This window comes from Opisthorchis viverrini (genome assembly GCF_000715545.1).
Source record: "Opisthorchis viverrini unplaced genomic scaffold opera_v5_81, whole genome shotgun sequence".
NCBI classification, from domain to species: domain Eukaryota; kingdom Metazoa; phylum Platyhelminthes; class Trematoda; order Opisthorchiida; family Opisthorchiidae; genus Opisthorchis; species Opisthorchis viverrini.
Window position 1 is genome coordinate 836,389 of NW_008751736.1, and position 18,828 is coordinate 855,216.

The following is an 18,828-nucleotide window of genomic DNA, read 5'->3' on the forward strand; positions in this document are numbered from 1 at the left end:
TCAAAACAAAAATCATTGAGTTATGGGATTCGGATTGTGATTTTTACGATATATGAGGCATGAAACTTGCCTAAATGGATTTATTAACCCCATTGGATTCGATTACTAAGGTTTGTATAAATTTTATATAGATCTCGGCCAATAAATCATGTTGTGTGGACCAACCAACGCGGCGACTTCAAGTGAAATTATCAATCTTAACCTAACACATTGGAAATGTAATTCGCATCTCTAGCTAAATTTAGAGTGACCCTTAGATATCATTAGGGGTCCACTTTAAGGAAACAGATGAAACTCGTGTGTGGAAAAAAAATCGTGTGTGTCACGGGTAAACAAAATGTCACATCTTTTTCCTAACTGAATGTAGCCACACAACTCACCTACGGGTTCTGTTTTTCAGAGCCATTCACATCGATGCAAACTGTCAGAAAAACACGTCTAAAACTTTTTGGTCCCGACATCCCACTGATGTTTTTACGCAGTAAACTATCGACCGCGAAGATTGACTGTCTGACAGATATTCCCGAGCGCATCAAGGTACCCACTGAAGGTAGTCGCTATGCTAAACACCATAGACACGTGCATTGATCTCAAAAAATGGGGGCACTCAGAATTTTTAAACCAAGGAGGACACTAAAGAAGTAGTCAGTTCGCAGAGTTGCTAGATTATTCGTGTCAGGACACACCTAAACAAATAAACTGCTACCTGAACGAATGAACTAGCCGTGACACATTACTTGTAAGATTACTAAAAACCTTTGACCACCTACAGCTGGTTGAGCCCTTCTCGGGGCTTATCACGTGGGCACAATCTGCGAGCTTCCGCCAACTTTATGTTCTATTTGAACTCAAACTGGTCAGATTTTGTTACCGAACCAGCATAAACGGAAGATTCAGTTAGTTTCAGTTGAGTCTCCCATCAAAACCAAATTCTTCTACGAAACCCAAACTCATCTTTGAAGAGGGATGGCGCGAACCGACCAGAGCTTACTCAGTTTGAGACCAACGTAGGCACAACGATTACCCCCGTTCTGTTTTATGGACTGAAAACAATGAGTCGTTGCTAGGTGGCTTGAGGAGTTGATTTGAGGAAGACTGATTCTTTGGTGCAGTGACTTGGCACAGTGATTCAGCAAAACAAACCCGGTATTTCTAGTCATTCGAAATGGCTGCCCAAAACTTTCGTATTCCTAGAACATTCTGCAGATAAGTTGCAATCAGATTTAATGGCCATAACATATCAGGGAGATTAATGGACCATCCGTACAAGTAGTTTTTTTCTGCCACGTGAGATGTTGCATAGTCGGGTGGCGGGACATCTAACAACGTCAATTCAGGGAGTGTCCTAGCATCGCAGTACAAATTGAGCTCAAAGACTGAACGATTAGTGTCAGATGGATCAGATGCCAGAATCCCCGAAACCTGCTTGGGGAAGCCAGCAAACATTCAGGCCAGTCAATCACTCAATAAATTCAGCAAACGCCGATGAATGTTTGGGCGCACAACACACAGAAGTACGACCGACTGTGACAAGTGTTCAGGCATGGTCGATGTTGATCGGTGTTCCCTAAACGCCTGTTAGACAGCCTGGATCAGTGTCAAAAAATATCCGTTAAATAGCGCTAGGCCATTGTAAATTTTGCACACTCTCGCTTGGTGCAATAAAGCTGTTGTGTTATTAGTCGGTGGGACTCTTACCGGCACAAAGCACTGGAGCGGGGACAGCAGTCAGATATGACAATTGCCACTAGCTTGACGGTGATACTACTGATGGCGAGGCATCGCAAATAGTATGTTTACTCGTAAATCCACTTTTGTTCTCTTGAAAAGTGAGGTCTATTGTGGAATTTGTGGAGTCGCTCTGTAACATTTCCTCGGATTTGAGCAACGGTCAATTAATATCCAGGAAAGTTCAGAAAGACGCGTTCAAAGAGAGGATGGATATTCAGTTTTTGCAAACTAGATGCGTATGAGAGTTTTGCTTCCCTGTCCAATAGTCTGTAACTGGTCAGTTGGCATTTTCTAATAAATAACTCCGGAGCAAAGATCTTCTTCCTTTCACTAGTAGTTCTGATAAGATGCCATTTTTAAGCCTACCGATTACTTCCTTCAAAGAATCTACACCCTTGTATCGCTATGGACCCATCCCTCTCAGTTGGTTTGACAGTTCCACCACGCTTTCCTTGGTGATTCCAGATTAATTCAATGTTGTTTAGCCAGCTAACTAACTAATTCACAAGCTCATGCAGTGCTTAAATGAGATTTGGTCGTGTAAGTAAAGCCAAGCTATGCTAAAAAGTTGAGAAACTTATGGGAAATCATTAGCGGCGCGCATCTCACAAAAATGAGGGACGTTTCGAACTCGTGAGCTTTTGGTCAGTGGTTGAACACTTGACCATTTGGTTACGAGTGTGATTAACTCTCACATCACGGAACTTAGTTCCTGTCACTCGGTACATCGCCGACGGTTCAATTGTTTAGTCAACAATTACGACGCTTTGCGATCCTCACATGACTTGTTTCGCTGCTCCGAAAGAGCGTCAGAGGCAACACGGTGCCAGGAGAATTTGGCTCAGCTTTTGAGTGTTTTCTTTTCAATCAATTGTTGAGAGTTCCAGATATTCGTCCGCCGGCTATTCGTGCTTTTGAGTTATTTTTTTCAAAGTGAACAGATATTTATTTCTTCGGTAAAATGAGAATGGGCATGTGACGAACCACAAAAACTACCCAAGTTTTGTTCCAAAGCTTGTCAAGTTCGATTGCTGTGAGTGTACAGCTGGTAGAAACGGGGTCAGCGATCAGTGTCCCTTGGGAAACGTTTTATATTTTTGGTTGACACAATTCTAACGACTCGATTGGAAACAAAAACGGGAAAAAAAACAATAATGAGGAGGGACATAAAGCCAATGCAAAACCAGAAACGCCACTGGCCGCGTTGTACATATACTCACAGTCCTGCGGAAGAGAGATAGTGTTGAAAACATCTTTAGTTACCCTGGGTAACGCGCAGGATTATGATGGGGTTAGAATAAATTGACGACCGCCGATAAACAATGTATTTTACTGATTATTTGAAGCCTGATCATCAAGAGCTGGTGAAAGGAAAAAGGCCTTCGCTGCGGAGTAACCTAATAGGAAATGCCAACTGAACTGTTACAGACTATTGGATAGGAGAGCAAAACTCTCATATGCATCTTAGTTGCAAAAACTAAACACCCATCTTCTCCTGAACGCGTCTTCCCGAACTTTTCTGGATATTCATTGACTGTTGCTCAAATCCGAGCGAATGCTACCAGGCGACTCCACTAATTCCACAATAGATCTCACTTTTCAAGAGACACAAACCGAATTTACAAGGAGAAAACATACTACTCACATACCTCCCCATCAGTAGCATCACATTACACTGGTAGCGCCTTTTGCACTTTTAAGAGAGACATGGAAATGAAAATCACAATGTGTTCAGTCGAACGTTAAGGGATTGCTCATTAGTCAGTTCTTTCGGAAGGTTTAGACAAGCTGACTGCCAGGTTTACAGCACTGGTTTAGATAAGGTCACTGATGCATCATAAGTTGAGCTCAATCAGTAGTGTGTTTGTTTTTGTATACCTGTTACGATAGATTGCTTAGTGACCGGGAAACGTTTACTCTAACTAATTAGTCCATCAAAAAGAGATGATTCTGAGGGGAACAACCAATCGTGATCGAAGGCAGACCTCGGCTAGCAGCGACTAAGTCAACACAAATGGACAGCAATTGACCAATCGCTACTCTTCATTCCGCGCTGTAACAACAGACTGATGGTGCCACTTTGATTAGTAATGAAACGCTTGCGATCGAATTGCCCAGCTCAACAAACAGACCAACGATCATCTACGCTACCCGAGTCGCCAATATCCCACTCAGTTGCAAGAGATTACAAATCCACACTCTGTTGAGTAGCGTCCGCTGGCTCGCAACAGTGTGCTTCATCTGTGAACCTGACCTGTGCGTGTGCCTGTTCCTTTTTCGCACACCTCTGTTGGATAACAGGTAAATTTGTGGTGAAATTCCAGCTTTGTTGTTATCGTGGATTTCACAGGTGTTTCCCGTCGCTTAAAACTCCAAGTAATCTGCTAACAATGTAAAATAAAAAGACAAGACGCACGGGGCTTCCATTCGAAGAGAACCGAAAATAAAGGAAGACACTTACTGCCTAAGAACAAATTATTCACACAGCTGATTAGCCGTTCAAGGTTGAATTGTACAGTGCTAGGATATCAACCGGAAAGTCGTGAGATGTGCTCTGCAGGCGATTAGCAACAAACAGGAGACTACTCGGCTTTTATTTCAGATTCATTTCACTAGCAGTACAGGCCGAACGGGGATATCTGCATGATCTGGAAGGTATGCTAGAGCTCTGTGAACATGAAATATAAGAGAAACTTAATAAAATATAAGGCCTGCAAAGATTGAATAGGCGATAGTCTCCAAGAGTTTTCAGCAACCTTGTGAGTAGTTTCCTTTGTGAACAAAACATCGCGATACCTCGGAAATCTTACCAAATGAAGCATGTGGTGACCCTTGTGCAGCAGATTCAGTTGAGAATATTATAAACAATAGATTCAGCTGAGTCTCCTGTGTAAACCAAATCGATATGCCAATGACTGTGTGTCGAAAAGAGATGACTAATCTACAGCGTCTCTTGACTTTCATCATGAATTGATTCCACATGTAGTATGGGTCAAGCAAATCTCCTAAGTTTTTAGGAGAAACCTGCATGTTCTACCCGATGTACTAATTTCCCAAGCTTTATGGGGAACCTAAAGTATAGCTGGCCTAGGGAGCTTTTCGAGTCCGTACCGGTGACAGTATTGATGTAGAAACTCTAAAGGATAAACCTAGAACCTAAGTTCAAATGCGAAACCTCGAAAAACCCCATCAGTTGCAAAAAGCCCGATTACACTCTGCCTTCTCTTAAGAAGCTGTCCTTCTTCTGACCCCTCCACTTTGAAGCGGACTTTCACTGCCGTCCAATGAAAGGTACACTTAGGCAGTGGTCCACAGCTGGGATACGCCAGGTTGCCCAAGCCTAGACAGAGGGGTCGAGTTCGAACCACGGACCTTCCTGTCAGTAAATTCGCGCTCTATCCACTTGAGCCATCTTGCTCCCCTTCAACTAACTGTGCGGGTCGCATAACTCGGAGTCTGTCCGAGAGAATTCACAAACTCACGCAAAGCTACTTGAGAAATGGACTGTGCAGTTACGTGGCCAGTGCCATCACCAGTGAGCTTATCGGTACCAAAGTACAGATCAATCCGGCGGAATCGTTCATAGTGATTTACTGGGTGCAACCAGATGGGCATAAGACAGTAGGATTAGGAACATTGGAAACAACTGAGGCTATTTCTGGTCGGTTACTTACCCCCTGTGTCACCGAAAGAAGCACGTAATGGCCTTGAGAAAGCTTTGGCCCATCAGTCATACTCCCCAACAAACAAACCAATCAGATAGTCCCGTTATTTTAAACCTGTACTTTTATAAGCAAATTGCTTTCTGGATCACGCTTTAGATACGACATTTGCACCACGGTTATATTCGAGAATGCCGTGTATGAGTTAATCGTTTACAAAACCCGTTAATCGTCTACTGGACAGCCAACAGGAGGCAGTTCGGACGGTTCTAGAGCACATTTCGGATTAGCTCATTCCTTGAAGTCTTCAATAGGGCTTCCACACGTGTTTAGCCAGGTTAATTTTAGCAACGATTGATTTTCCAACTTTCTCCCTCTGCCAAAAAACAACTTTACTTTCCATGTACATTTCCTTGAAGGAAGTTTGCAAGCTGAATCATCGGTCCAAGTTCTTGTCGATTTGATGCACCCTCCAGCTGGTAACCCTCAAGCCTACGACTCTCCCCCTCGACTAGGCATATAGTATGTGACCACTGCATTATTGAGTTTTCAAGTGTAACAAAACTTACGAAGGCTGTTCTTACGAACCGGCTCTTCTCCAGCTGTTTTTGCTTGCTCCGGTTGTTTCCATGTGTTGGATGAATGTGTATGATGACCGTTACAACTCCCGCTGCTCATATTCAAACTGAGGCTGCTACTGCTTCGACTACTCCCGTTTAGATTATTGTCCTCAGCCACTGCCGACGCGGACAGTGTGTTTCCCGGTTCTCTACAAGCAGCAGGACTGGCCGCAGCAATGGCTCTGACGAGTCCTGAATTTGCGGCCAACCGCGGGAAACCAGTTGCACTTTCTCCACTTCCACTGGCTTCGTTCGACTGTGGCCCGCTGTGATAAGATCCACCCGCACCACTGTCCGAGCACAAATCAACCACCAGTGGTGTGCACAAGTGTCTAAACAGCTGATCGGTTGAATTCAGGGCAAGTGTTGGGTCTTTTTCAGCTGTTGCGCTGGTCAGTGTCGTTGCCGTGCTATTGGCCAAAGTGGCAATGGAGTAGTGAGCAGTGACCTGAAGCAGAGAATGTGAGAGTTATGAGCGTCTTCTTCCTGTGCGTTGGACAATTATATCACAGTTTGTGTTTGTCCTAAAAACAAATGTTTTCCCTGATCTTGGGAATAAGACTCACGTTTTCACAAAGGAAACTACTCACAAATTGATTTGCAAATAAATGTATTTGTCTAAGACTCACGTTGATTTGAAAATCTAGAAGGTACCCGGTTCTATTGGGGCAACAAGGACCTACTCGCGGGGCTAAAGAAACCTGACGATTACCCAATGGTTTAGCGAAGCAGTACGGGGTCTCGTTAGCTCCTTCTGATTGACCTTGAGATGGATCCACTAGTCTTTCAAACCTTACTCCTCCAAAAGGGTCCGAAACAATGGGCAACTCAAGAAGCGAGCCCCCTTAGGAGAAGCCAGTAAATGAAGAGTGCTGATTCCCTCGGCTGTCCTGTTTACTTGCTACAGGACTTATCGGTCTCATTTGACTATTCAATAATATTTGACATATTGTATGGCAGATGAACCGGAAAGTCATTGATTCGCAAATAATTCGTACTCAGATTGGTGTACATTTTTTCGATAGGCGTTCACTACAGACAGACACGTGTTGGGAATAGACATCTCCAAAGAGTGGTCAGGGAAACAGAATTTTTTCCCCATTTTTTTGGGGGGTTTTGCTGTCCCCAGTTCTTTGCCCATGTCCGAAGCTGATTGACAGCCTTAAAAATGGAACAGAGAAATACGTCTTTCCGTTGGTGTTATAACTGATATGAGATCGATGTGTATTGAATCGTTCTGCCTGGAACGATATCCTCTCTGTTGAAAAGTTCGCACAATGCTCAAAGCTCGTGAGCAACAAATTAGCCGATTCAAGAGTTTGTTGCGCGAACTCCCAAAGGTTCGACAAAGGCGTGCACTATTTACAGATTGCTACCCATCTGTCCTTAAAGGTTTGCTAGAGTGATCTAATGTTGCACCCCAGAAGGCAGTTTCTAATCTACAGTTCAGCATCCTTTTGAAACAGTGACAGTCCCAGAACTTGGGAAGAACTAGGAAGAACTAGTTTGTTACCGAAATATCGGTGTCATCCCTACTTATTGATTTGGGCGGAAACGTTGTTCACCTACTCAATCTCACAAGGACTTGTAAAAAGAGGTCACGCTTGAGACTCAAGTAGGAAATTTTATTCCCGTGTCTTGGCTCAAGAAGAGAAGCTCCTAGTTGCTTCAGTGTTTACCATCAATAAGAAGACATCAACTGATATGAGTCGAACGTTGAGACGAGCGGATATACGCGGCTACAAGCTTCTCCAAAATGAATTTTTTTAGTTTCATAGGGTAGTGCTGTTATGAAGCTCAATGAGTGGTGCACATACAAGTGCCGCTCATAACAGCGCCAGATGATAGGTCCGTGGTTCGAATCCCTGCAGGATATATCGATCGTTTCTGTTCAGGTTTGAACAATCAGTTGCACCTCACTTAGCTTCGGGTGACCAAAAAATATCACAGATGAACCTTAAGTTTCCACTCCATTGCAGTTTTACACAACATGGAAAGAATTCGAACCCGTGTTTTTTGCGTACATACTGAGAATTCGTGTCAATGAACAAACAGAAAACCAATTAGGTTTGTACAAACACACCAGATGAAGAACCGCATTCTGATGCCGATCGCTCCACTTACCAATTCGCGGTCGTCCAGGACATCGCGCACCAGATCGTCCCAGTCCAGAATTCCTCCATCGCGCGCAATGGTCACACTATGTACCACAACACGCTCATGAATATCCAACTATAAGCAAAAACAGAGATAAGATAACTGCTTATAAAAAACGGGGGAAAGAGCGATAGTGTGGGCAACTTTCGAAGCCGCGAACATAAAAACTGATGCCTGAAAAGAGAGAGCTATTTTGGTCTTCTATTTTGGAGGCTGGTGTACAACATGATTCGGGACAAGGATATCTAACCCAGACTCATGGATCAACCGGTGTTCGAGTTCAAAGCTCACATCCTTGAACGAGGCGGTCAGCGACCTCGTTTACTGGCAAAGCGCATATGAAGTGAAGTGGTTAGTGCTGCAAAATTGTTGAAGAAGCTGATTAATAACTAAAAATCAGAAACCTTCATAGAATTCACCTCATGAGACTCAGTCAGGATGAAAGTTGTAGAGATCTGGAGAAATTAGCGTTAATGGCAGACTCTCCTGGACGATAACAAAACAGCTCGTTCAACAGAACATGTTGCACAAGTACTGAGGAGATTCAGTTGAACCTCCCGCCCTCAACATCTTTATTTGCGAATGAGTGTATTTCACCAATTGTGAGGAGTTCCGTTTTCAGTCAGAACACAAGCTTGATGCAAACTCGGGAAATGCCCCTAACTGGTGAGCTTCAGACAGGGTAAAACAGGTTATTGGAGAGTTTTTGGCGACCTTGTAAGATTCCACATTCGACAATTTCTACTACGTACTATCAACCTGTCAAGGCCCACATCTCTCATCTGGCTAGCTGACACATCCTTCTTGGGGGAGGGGCGTTGGGGGTAGTTCTAACAATTCAGCTGTAGTCATACCCCGAACAAAGTTCGGCATGTGTGCTACATCAGCACAGCAAAGGGAGTGGCACTCCTGCTCACAGTGCGCACGGCCGAGTGCTCAACTTGTTTCCTATCAAAAGGGGCAACAACGTAACATATCACTTGCAAGGTTGCTGAAATTCTTCGACAATAATGTCATTTTGCAATCAAACGATCTATATTCGACCTCCATGGATACCTCCATTATCCCACTCTTGAGACGCTTGTTATATCAATGAAAAAATACAAAGAATTCCGGACATAATTTGAATTTTACGGTGCAGTGCTGAAATTATTCGTCAGCCATTCTAGATATATGTGTGCGGTAACGGTTTGGCTTTGGTGGTAGAGTGAGGAGACTTAGTAACTTTAAGTGGGGATTTCGTCCGTTAAGTGGGACGAATTCATACTGAAATGTCAAGGAGCACTGTGCAGCTGTTTATTCTTTATTGGGACTCCAATGGGGAGCTTTGAACCCGTGATCTTATGGCCAGCGGGTGAACACCTAACCTTTCTGCCGCAAGTCACTAACAGCAGTTTGATTAGCTTCCATTTAGGATATAGCGCTACTCGTCCACTACTCACAGGAACTAGATCACGTGGTCACGTATTGACTGGTTTTTCTAGTGACAACTTCCCAGACGAAAGGTTTACTCGTGCTGTGAAGCATTCTTCCTCTGGGCTGCTTATTGATTGGTCAGTGTGATTGGATTTGGCAATTCTAAATTGAGATCTCCTGTGATTGATTTCGATCCTCTGGCTTTACGCGTGCATCTGAACTTGCGGACAGTTCAGACTGGGCTGCCTTGTTAGAACCAACAAATGAGGTTCGCAATAAATTTCTGCTTTCTGCACGACATCTGAATCACCTATGAAGCAGAATTTTGGTAGCTCAGGCAGCGTAGTTGGTTTATTCGCTGCGCTGGGTAATTTTATTGCAAACGTTTCATGACCAATTGAGGTTTTTCCTGAAATTAGTCTCCTCAAAGTGGCGTTCCCTTTGTGGGCTAAGAGGATTTCTTTTTGAGCCAATAATCTGGTCGTGAGGTAAGGTATATTCTTGATGTAAGACTCTGCTGCTACTCTGCCGGTTGCTTGTTCTTGCTGCCGCGTGCGGATAAAGGAACACAACAGGGAAATCAGGAGACATGTCTCCCTATCTTTGATATTCATACGCGAAAACCAAGAGGGACATAAATTCATTCTGAAAAACGTGAAAATTTTGACATACGGAAATGTGAGACAGGGGAGGAAGGTTCTAGAATCATGGTACTCAACAGGGGATTTGATCAACCGATGCATTGAACTAGATCCAATTTACGCATTACTACGTGCAAAGGACCCATATCTGAACCGGAATACTCAGTGAGAGCCGAATGTTGGCCTCACAAGCCACGAGACAAGGAACAGCTTGGAGTTGGATCACAAATCAAATCCTGGAGGGATTGAGGAAAAAGACCACTCCAGCATCGTCCGGAGCACGAGGGCGGGGAAGGCCAAGCTCAAAGGTCACGTGGTCATCGATCAGTCAGGACACGGGATAACAGAGCAACTAATCGAACCGTCCGACCGAACCATCAGTCGTGATCGGAAGTCAGCCCGGATGGCAGCAGGTATATTAAAACACAATGACCGACCCATCACTATGCTCCACCATTCTCCATAACAACGAATTGATAATTTCATCTCGATTGGTGATGAAACATTTGCAACCAAAATGCCCAGCTCAACGAACTCGTCAACGACCATCTGGATCGCCATCTATGACATCTGGACAAGGAGTGAAATCTCCAAAGTTATGAAGATATCACGGACAAGTTCTAGCGGAGCAACTTTCCGGTGCTTCTCATTGAGAAAACGCTCAGTCACTGGTAAACACGACGAAATCTGGAAAACAGAGCCACAAAGGTTGCCGAGGACTCTCCGACAACCAGCGACCGGTCTCGTTCTTTATTTAGGCTTGCCAGGTGAGCGCATTCCCTGAGTTTCCGTCAACTCTACTTCCTAAACGAAAACCAAGTCCGGCACAAATGGCAGGAGCTTCACTTGAATGTTGCCATAAACGAGCGTATCTCCTGTAAAGCTAACTCATTTATAACTGAATGCTTCCCACCAGCTTATCAGTTGTCCAGACCCCCTGTGGTGCAAAACCGTCGGGTGAATTCGTGCGGATTTTTTTAGAATTAAACATACGTCCTGTCTTCATTAAGAAATCTCTGACACACTATAAGAACCCCATCAACCGCAGTGTCTTGATTGATTTGACGTGAAGAATAGCATTCTAACTGCATAGAAGAGACGAGCTGGAAAGAGGAAAGTATTTGTTAAAAAAACACGCTCTCCGCATTCATGAAAGACACTCGCAATTTTATTAGCTGAAGAAATACTCAGCTCCTGTTCTGAAAGCCTTGGTGGAAAGGCATGGTGTTTTATTTGAGGTAGATGATACTCCGTGGAGGCTCTGGCACCCTATAGACACCCTGCCGGCGTCAATGATGAAACGGTCCACTGTGCCGAAAAAAATCGTCTAACTGTAGCACCCTTTCTGTGCCTAGCTGCCATGCCACAGGAATGAGGCACAAGGGCTGGGATACTGTTCGGTCGCCCAAGCCTAGACAGGGGAAGTCGGAGGCAGAGGGTCGGGTTCGAACCACGGACCTTCCGGTCAGTAAATTCGCGCTCTCGTCACTTGGTCCATCTCGCCCCCCCCCCCAAAAAAAATGGAACGCCTCATGATTTTGTGTGTCATCCTTGCGCAGGGACCTTACCGATATTCTCTGTATCGTTTCGATTTTAGCACATGTACCGCCGAAGCGAGTACGATCCTCTGGGCAGTCGGGGTTCATAAAAAAACGCCAGTAGTGTGAGTAGACCGACACAACTTCAACTCACACAGATACTCGACCCGCCTTAAAATCAAATGAGTGTTCATTTACTATACTTTAATAGTACCTTATCTGCTGCGTGTAGGCAAGGTGCTGTAGCGCGATCAATATAAACCACACGGACAAGTTTGCCATTGTTCAAATCAAACTAGACGCAATCTCTGATACGAATAACATTTTTGAAGGGAGAAGTTTCACTATGATTAGTGCTCAGTTACGACCACCTGGTTGAAAACGAAGGACGAAGCTCAAATCTAGACGTTTTCAGCTACTCAGTTGTGCTTCGTATCTTCAACAGGGGCACTGTGTTTCAGACAAAGTCCTGGATTCTGACCGATACCTGTCACACCTTGAACACCAAAACAGCCTTTTGAAGGTTGCTTGCATATTGGTAGATATCAGTCAACCTTTGTGTTTCCTGCCTTTTGGGAGTTCGATTATTTTACGCCCAACAAAGGTTACCCATGGCGATCTAAATACTGAGTGATGGAAGAACCAAGTTGTCAACTGTGTTTTACACTAATAATCAATACAAAATGGACCGCGTTGAAGAAGAGCCGTGAGATAACTTAGCTTGGTTAGCGAACTAGTCGCACAAATGAAAATAGCGCTAAATCGCAGAACAACTCTGAATTCCGAAAGTACGAAAAAAAACAATAGACTTGTGTCTTTTGGAATGCAACCTACGATTGCCAAGATCAACGCCTGATGAAAAGATTACCCCGCGCAAAGGAATAGACGGAAAAAGTGGCAAAGCAGGGGATTTTGAATCTCGCCGATTGCTGTGCGCGTGCCCCATCTTGCAGACAGTTTTTTGGCTGTCTTTCATTCCGCCCGTCAAGTTAGGCACGGCGAACCCAATTAATCATTCGCGTAAATCAACCTAAACAGAACGCATTAAAGAGGACAGCTTGATGCTGAATTTCTGGTGTCGCGTGGAGAAATCTGTAAATGCAAGCGCCTATTCCTTGTGGTATTTTTTCAGATCCAATGGGCATGAAAATTCCCGAAAAACCAGAATGAATTCTTCGCACGAGAAACAACTTGGCCCATAATCGATAACTACAAATAGTACTGGAGCTCGAGAGAACTGAGAGGTTAGGGCCTAAAGTTTCTGACCGAAAGGTCCATGATTGGAGAGCAATCCCCGCATCTTGACTGCCACTGTCTCGGCTTGAACAACCTGAAAGTATCCCGGCCCTCAGGCTTTAATCGGGTGGCATGGCAGCTGAGAACGGGAAGTGTGTTAAGCTGGACACGTCTACGCGTTTGTTCAGACACACTATACTTAGCCAGCACAGAAACTCGGGAAGAATTGTGGATCTCAAATGAACGAACGAACATGCCACAGGCCGTACAAGATTGTGGCTGTTGGGTGAAGAGAACTTCAGTAGTAGGCATATTTCTAGTGTTACCCACCCTCAACCCAGCTGCGCAAAGACTAAGGTAGATAGGCCGGAGTTTGACACAAGCTTTAGTAGTCTGACTTCTGCCTATACAGAAACATGAATCAGATTAAAAGATGGATGGATAGAATATCTGATACTGGAAGGTGAGAGACCGGGTGAGCCATTCATGGCAAGCGATGGAGGGCTTCGTATTTCCTGTGGTGTCTTTGAGGTCCTGCATTAGGTTGAACACGCTAAACTAACACGTTGGAATTGCTTCTTTGAAACGACAATTGCTTTGAGGAGATAGTCTTACTGTACGCCAAACTACAAAGAACACTGCCTGGAAATATCAAAACCAAGAGATTCGGCTGGGTTCCAGGTGAGTCTCTCGGAAAAATCAAATCAGTTTGCAAATGAGTGTATTTCGCTAATTTCGTGCAACTTGGTTTTAGGTAGAAGCTCGGGGACTGCGCCTACCTGATGAGCCCCAAGAAGGGCGAAACCGGTCGTGAACTGTGGAAGAGTTTTCAGCAAATTTGTGAGTAGTTTTCATTATGACGATATACTGTGACATCACGAGTATTGTGCCAACTGAAACATGAGTTTTTAGCAACCTTATGAGTAGTACATTACAAAAAACGCTGCTGTCCTCTCTAAAGTGTAATCGCCTCCCTGATGAGATCGGATTTGCCGGTTATCTTGTCGAGACCATTTTAGGGACAGTAGTATACCAAACGTGAAACGCAATTTTGTTGAGGGGTAATTTAGCTTTAATGGGAGACCTAACTGAATAGATGGTTAGTGATATTCTCCAACTAAGTGCGTTACACAAGGCCATCTCATGTTTCAGTTGGGATATACCGATGTATCTGACGGGACCCACAGCTCACAAGGTTTCTAAGCAGTATACACCTACAAGTATGCCTCATCAGCCATTGGTTCGGAATGAAATGAAAATGAGCATAATCTATAAACAATAATCCGTGGTGACTTGACTCAAAATGCCAAGCTTCTTGGAGCGCAGAGCTTGGATATTTCATTGCGAAAGAGAGATACAAATCGAGATCATCCTAAAATTAAATCAGGTCTAAGATGAACTCGCTTCCCGTCAAGCTTCTTATTGCATGAATGTACCAAAATTCAACGGCCTGGTTCTCATGTTGAGTGGTAACACACTCTTCATGTAAATCACTAATCACATATAGGCTTTGCATCCATTGAACACCCTGCGCCACAACCCAGGTTTTCCCTTTGGTTTGTTTTACGCTAGTTGTTGCCCAAACCTGCCTGCTAGGCTAAGGGTATATAAAAAATCTGAAAAGATTTGAATACTCTGGGCTGATGGGTGCAGTACGTTTAAAACACCAGATCAGGTCAGCCTGAAGCAAGCGTGGCGAAATACCTCTTTGTCGTATGATAAACAACACCTTTTATGCTTTTTGTTAATAATGTACAAGGCTGAAATACATAAGGTCATAAAACAACCCAAAAAGATGGATGTTGATGACCCCATTAGAGGAGGTACAGCAGACAATGGATCACCTTTAGTGAATGACGCAGGTTTCATTGTCTGCTGTTGACTGGTTATAGTATACAGATCACTTGAGAAGTGAAGAATGCCCGGGTGACGCTGAAATGCAGAGCGTAGTGTCTGCAAATTTCAATCGATCAAATCCATATGGAGGTAGATGTCATCCTCCGTTGACAAAATCAAGGCTTGTAAAGGTGAGCGTAAAGGACCGTGAAGAGGCTGCTGTAGGCTCTTTGCACCTATCGGCTGTAAACTCGTGTGATTCTGGTCGATACTGGTGTGATTACAGTAGCTCCTTATTTGCCAGCAACAATAAAATGTAACTGACAAACCGAGGAGGAAACACTTAAAAGCATTGGTGTGGTCGCACGCAATTCGATATTCTGGACAGATCGCGGTGCCTCTTACAAACAGAGTTCAACACTGGTTGTTGGTCTGTCCGCCGAGCCTGGAATTTGGATTGAAGAGGTTTCATCACTAACCGAGGTGATATCGTCAGTGGAGGGTTGAGTGGGTGCACTGACATTGTCACCAAGCGTTTGCAATTTGACTGCCAGGCTCGCCGAACAGACCAACAACCAAGAAGCGCACCCGGGCTACCTACCTTGCGCAAAATTGCCAGAGTTCACCACTTTCACCATCGAGTGGGTTCAAGACATTCTAAGGTCCAAAACCACAGCATACAGGACCACCTTCATCATCATCAGTGGCAACGATATCCAGCGAGAACATTGAGGCTTCTCTCATACAACTCTCACACGACCGATAGATTGTCATCACGATTGTCCTAGGAACCTGCTGTCACCTTGTCACAATCTTTAACAGCTAAAAAGTAGTATCGACAACATAGGAATCTCGGATATGCTCAGAAATGATCTCGAATAATACACCTCGTTCGTCCATGTTGAAATTCGGTCTGGCTCAGCTGGCCAGACTAGTCGATTTACTGTAAAGTTTTTGTGTAAATCTATATGAGGCCCGAATCAGTACCTTTACAATAACTATGGACCGTACATGGGAGTCCGCGGCAAAATATAATAACATGAGAACGGGCGTCAAGATGTGCGCCCATTCTTGCTTCTGTAAAAGAAACCGATGGGCGTGTGTTCTTTTTAATGTTGGTCTGAATTCTTTGAGGCCACATGTGCTAAGCTTTTGTCTTCAGGTTTGTTCTCAACTTCTCGAAGGGCATTGGCCTTGTTGGTTGCTTCTGCTTGTATTATAAGAAAGTATTTACGGTGAGTTTTACTGCCCTCCAGAAATAAAGCATTGCACAATGCTGGCTTGTTACAGTATGTCTCAGTTTTGTGCGACCCCAGTGACATTTAAGTGCGGTTTTTAAACATTTCGCAGGAGAATACAATCCCTATTTAGTCTCCCTAATATTTTCTATCCTGTTGCCCAGTTAGTTGGACATAGTCACAAAATACTTTAAAGTAAACTAGACCGTTACGTCCTCATTGTTTTCAATAAATGGGGACTCTTCTATATGCACTACCACCTTTTATTTTACAACCTATGTGATCTGGATTCTTTGAGTCATCCCACAGTGCCTTTTTAGAGGATGTCTATCATCGCATCATCTTCAACAAAAGTGTGATGAGAACAGCTCGGCTCATACACAAAGTGTAAAGTGCTACTGCAAGACTGGGTGGGCTCGAACCCTAGCCTCATGCTTGCGGATGAACCGATTGAGGTAGTAGCAGCTGGGCAGCTGTATCAGTCCCGGTGGTCTCGCGAAAGATGATATTTCCATCCGGATTGGGAAGGCCAGAGCAGCTTTTGCGAACCTACGTCACCTGTAGCGTAAGCGTGACATCATCTTCTCTGTCAAGGGCCGAGTTTACAATGCTGCAGCGCGTTCCTTATTACTATATGGATCAGAATCCTGGTCGCTGCGCGGAGGAGTGTTTGACCATCGATGCCTTCAGAGTATTGCCAGAATCTGGTGGGAACATCGGATCAGCAATTCTGAAGTACATCGAATGGTATTCGGGAGAAATAACTCACCCTCGATAGATGAACTGATCACACTGCACAGGTTGCGTTGGCTTGGCCACGTGCTGCGTATGCCAGTCGACCGAATTCCTCGAAGGGCTCTTTTCGCCCAACCATGTGAAGGGTGGGAGAGAGCCAGAGGCGGTCAAACAATGACTTGGCAGCGAAGTATGAAGGCCATTACCAGCAAACTCAGCTGCGCTGGTCACTGCCGTCTTCCTGGATGGGGACCCCGAGACGGGCCACATCAATGGCTAGGGACATTATCAGACATGGCCCAGTCGCGCCCCCCTAATGAAACTAATGCATTCAAGTTATTGTCTCCATTTCATAGCTCCCTTCCCAGTCCCGCAACTTACCAGTCCACCTACAGTGCTACGCACTAATTTATCAGCTTCCACCTAAAATGCGCAGCTTCCTACCTCACCTCCCAGAATCATCGGTGAATGAAACTGTGGCAGCTACAACAACTGTAAGACAAGTATGCGGTTATTACAGCTGACAATGATGATGATGATTACATCCCAAGGAAAACGTTTGACTGTGTATTGATCATTCTGGGACTCTACAAATGGCGTCATTAGTTGCAAATTTCCCTCATCCTGTTCAAGCACATAGCATCGTATACTGTAAGACAAGTGTGCGGTTATTACAGCTGACAATGATGATGATGATTACATCCCAAGGAAAACGTTTGACTGTGTATTGATCATTCTGGGACTCTACAAATGGCGTCATTAGTTGCAAATTTCCCTCATCCTGTTCAAGCACATAGCATCGTATATTAGGAGGTCGCAAAACAGTGTTTGATTCGTCGCATGAGATAAACAAACCGCAAAGTTTCACTACTACAATCCTTTATTTTACTGCACAAAAAGTCAGCTACACTTCAAGAAAAAACATCAGTTATTCCCCACAATTCAATATTCGGATTATTTCATTCACGAACTCCAAAAGAATTGGAATGTGAGCATTCGCTTAGCAGTTTTTATCTCGTTACAGGCAAAAGGTCGGTCTATCCCACATGAAGCATTCAAAAGACACAAAATATTTGGTTTAAGATTGAATGACTTGCAGATAGGAAAGGAGAAAGGAAAGGGTTTCCGTACTCTATTTTTTGAGATTTGACTGTGGCAAGGCCAGGTCCGGGGAATGAATGAACAGTCAATATTGTACATGCTTCCAATTTTTCATGGGAAGACCACATTGATCCCTGTGCTTCGTTAATTCTTAGCCGCGGTACATGTGTGGTCCATTTTCTCCAATTTCTAACGTCCGGGGAATGAATGAACAGTCAATATTGTACATGCTTCCAATTTTTCATGGGAAGACCACATTGATCCCTGTGCTTCGTTAATTCTTAGCCGCGGTACATGTGTGGTACATTTTCTCCAATTTCTAACATGTTTATCTTCTATAAGCAGGCCAAAAATTTTTGTAGTGCCGATCGTCGCCCTTTGAGACGTACAATTTTATAGGTTAGTGAAGGCGATTTTCATGGTAGAGTAGGGAAATTGTTTCCCTACGTCATGTACTGCTTTCAGAAAGCCTTACTTAGATTAAGCCTGTGCAGAGATAAATTTTGGGCGCATTATGACTATGCATGAACTAAGCCAAGGCGGACTCTGTGGCCTTTTGTTATAGCAACGGATGCTAATTTCACGCAAACATCATGTCAGTGCAATCGTCCGCTGTGATAACTCCATTATCGTGCTAGGGTGGACGATTTCTGTGACCAACTCTTTTGCAGCTCGCATATCGATTAGCAACTTTATTTGTACTGACTATTGCGCAGGTCCACATTCTCTCAGACTTCATCTGGTTTGTTTTGCAGCTCCAAATACTCTCCTTTGGAATAAGTTCAAGTCCGTAAGCTCTTTATTTGTACTGACTATTGCGCAGGTCCACATTCTCTCAGACTTCATCTGGTTTGTTTTGCAGCTCCAAATACTCTCCTTTGGAATAAGTTCAAGTTCCGTAAGCTCACGTAAGACTT

At 44.1% G+C, this 18,828-nt stretch overlaps 2 protein-coding genes across 2 annotated transcripts in view; one reads left to right on the forward strand and one right to left on the reverse strand.

The window, feature by feature from the left end:
* The window catches only part of T265_13569 (hypothetical protein), a gene marked incomplete at both ends in the record, with an annotated part of 117,723 nt that extends 109,480 nt beyond the window's left edge, over window positions 1-8,243 (reverse strand). Inside the window, 2 exons of the mRNA XM_009169528.1 lie at window positions 5,963-6,461; window positions 8,138-8,243. Coding sequence (XP_009167792.1) covers window positions 5,963-6,461; window positions 8,138-8,242 — 604 coding nt within the window. The remainder of the gene's footprint in view (window positions 1-5,962; window positions 6,462-8,137) is intronic.
* Window positions 8,244-11,598: 3,355 nt separating this feature from the next.
* T265_13571 (hypothetical protein) lies at window positions 11,599-16,534 on the forward strand (the record flags this gene model as incomplete). The annotated part of the gene is given in 4 exon segments (XM_009169530.1): window positions 11,599-11,691; window positions 15,171-15,328; window positions 15,334-15,478; window positions 16,385-16,534. Coding segments are annotated over 4 exon segments (546 nt in total).
* Between the last annotated feature and the right edge of the window lie 2,294 nt (window positions 16,535-18,828).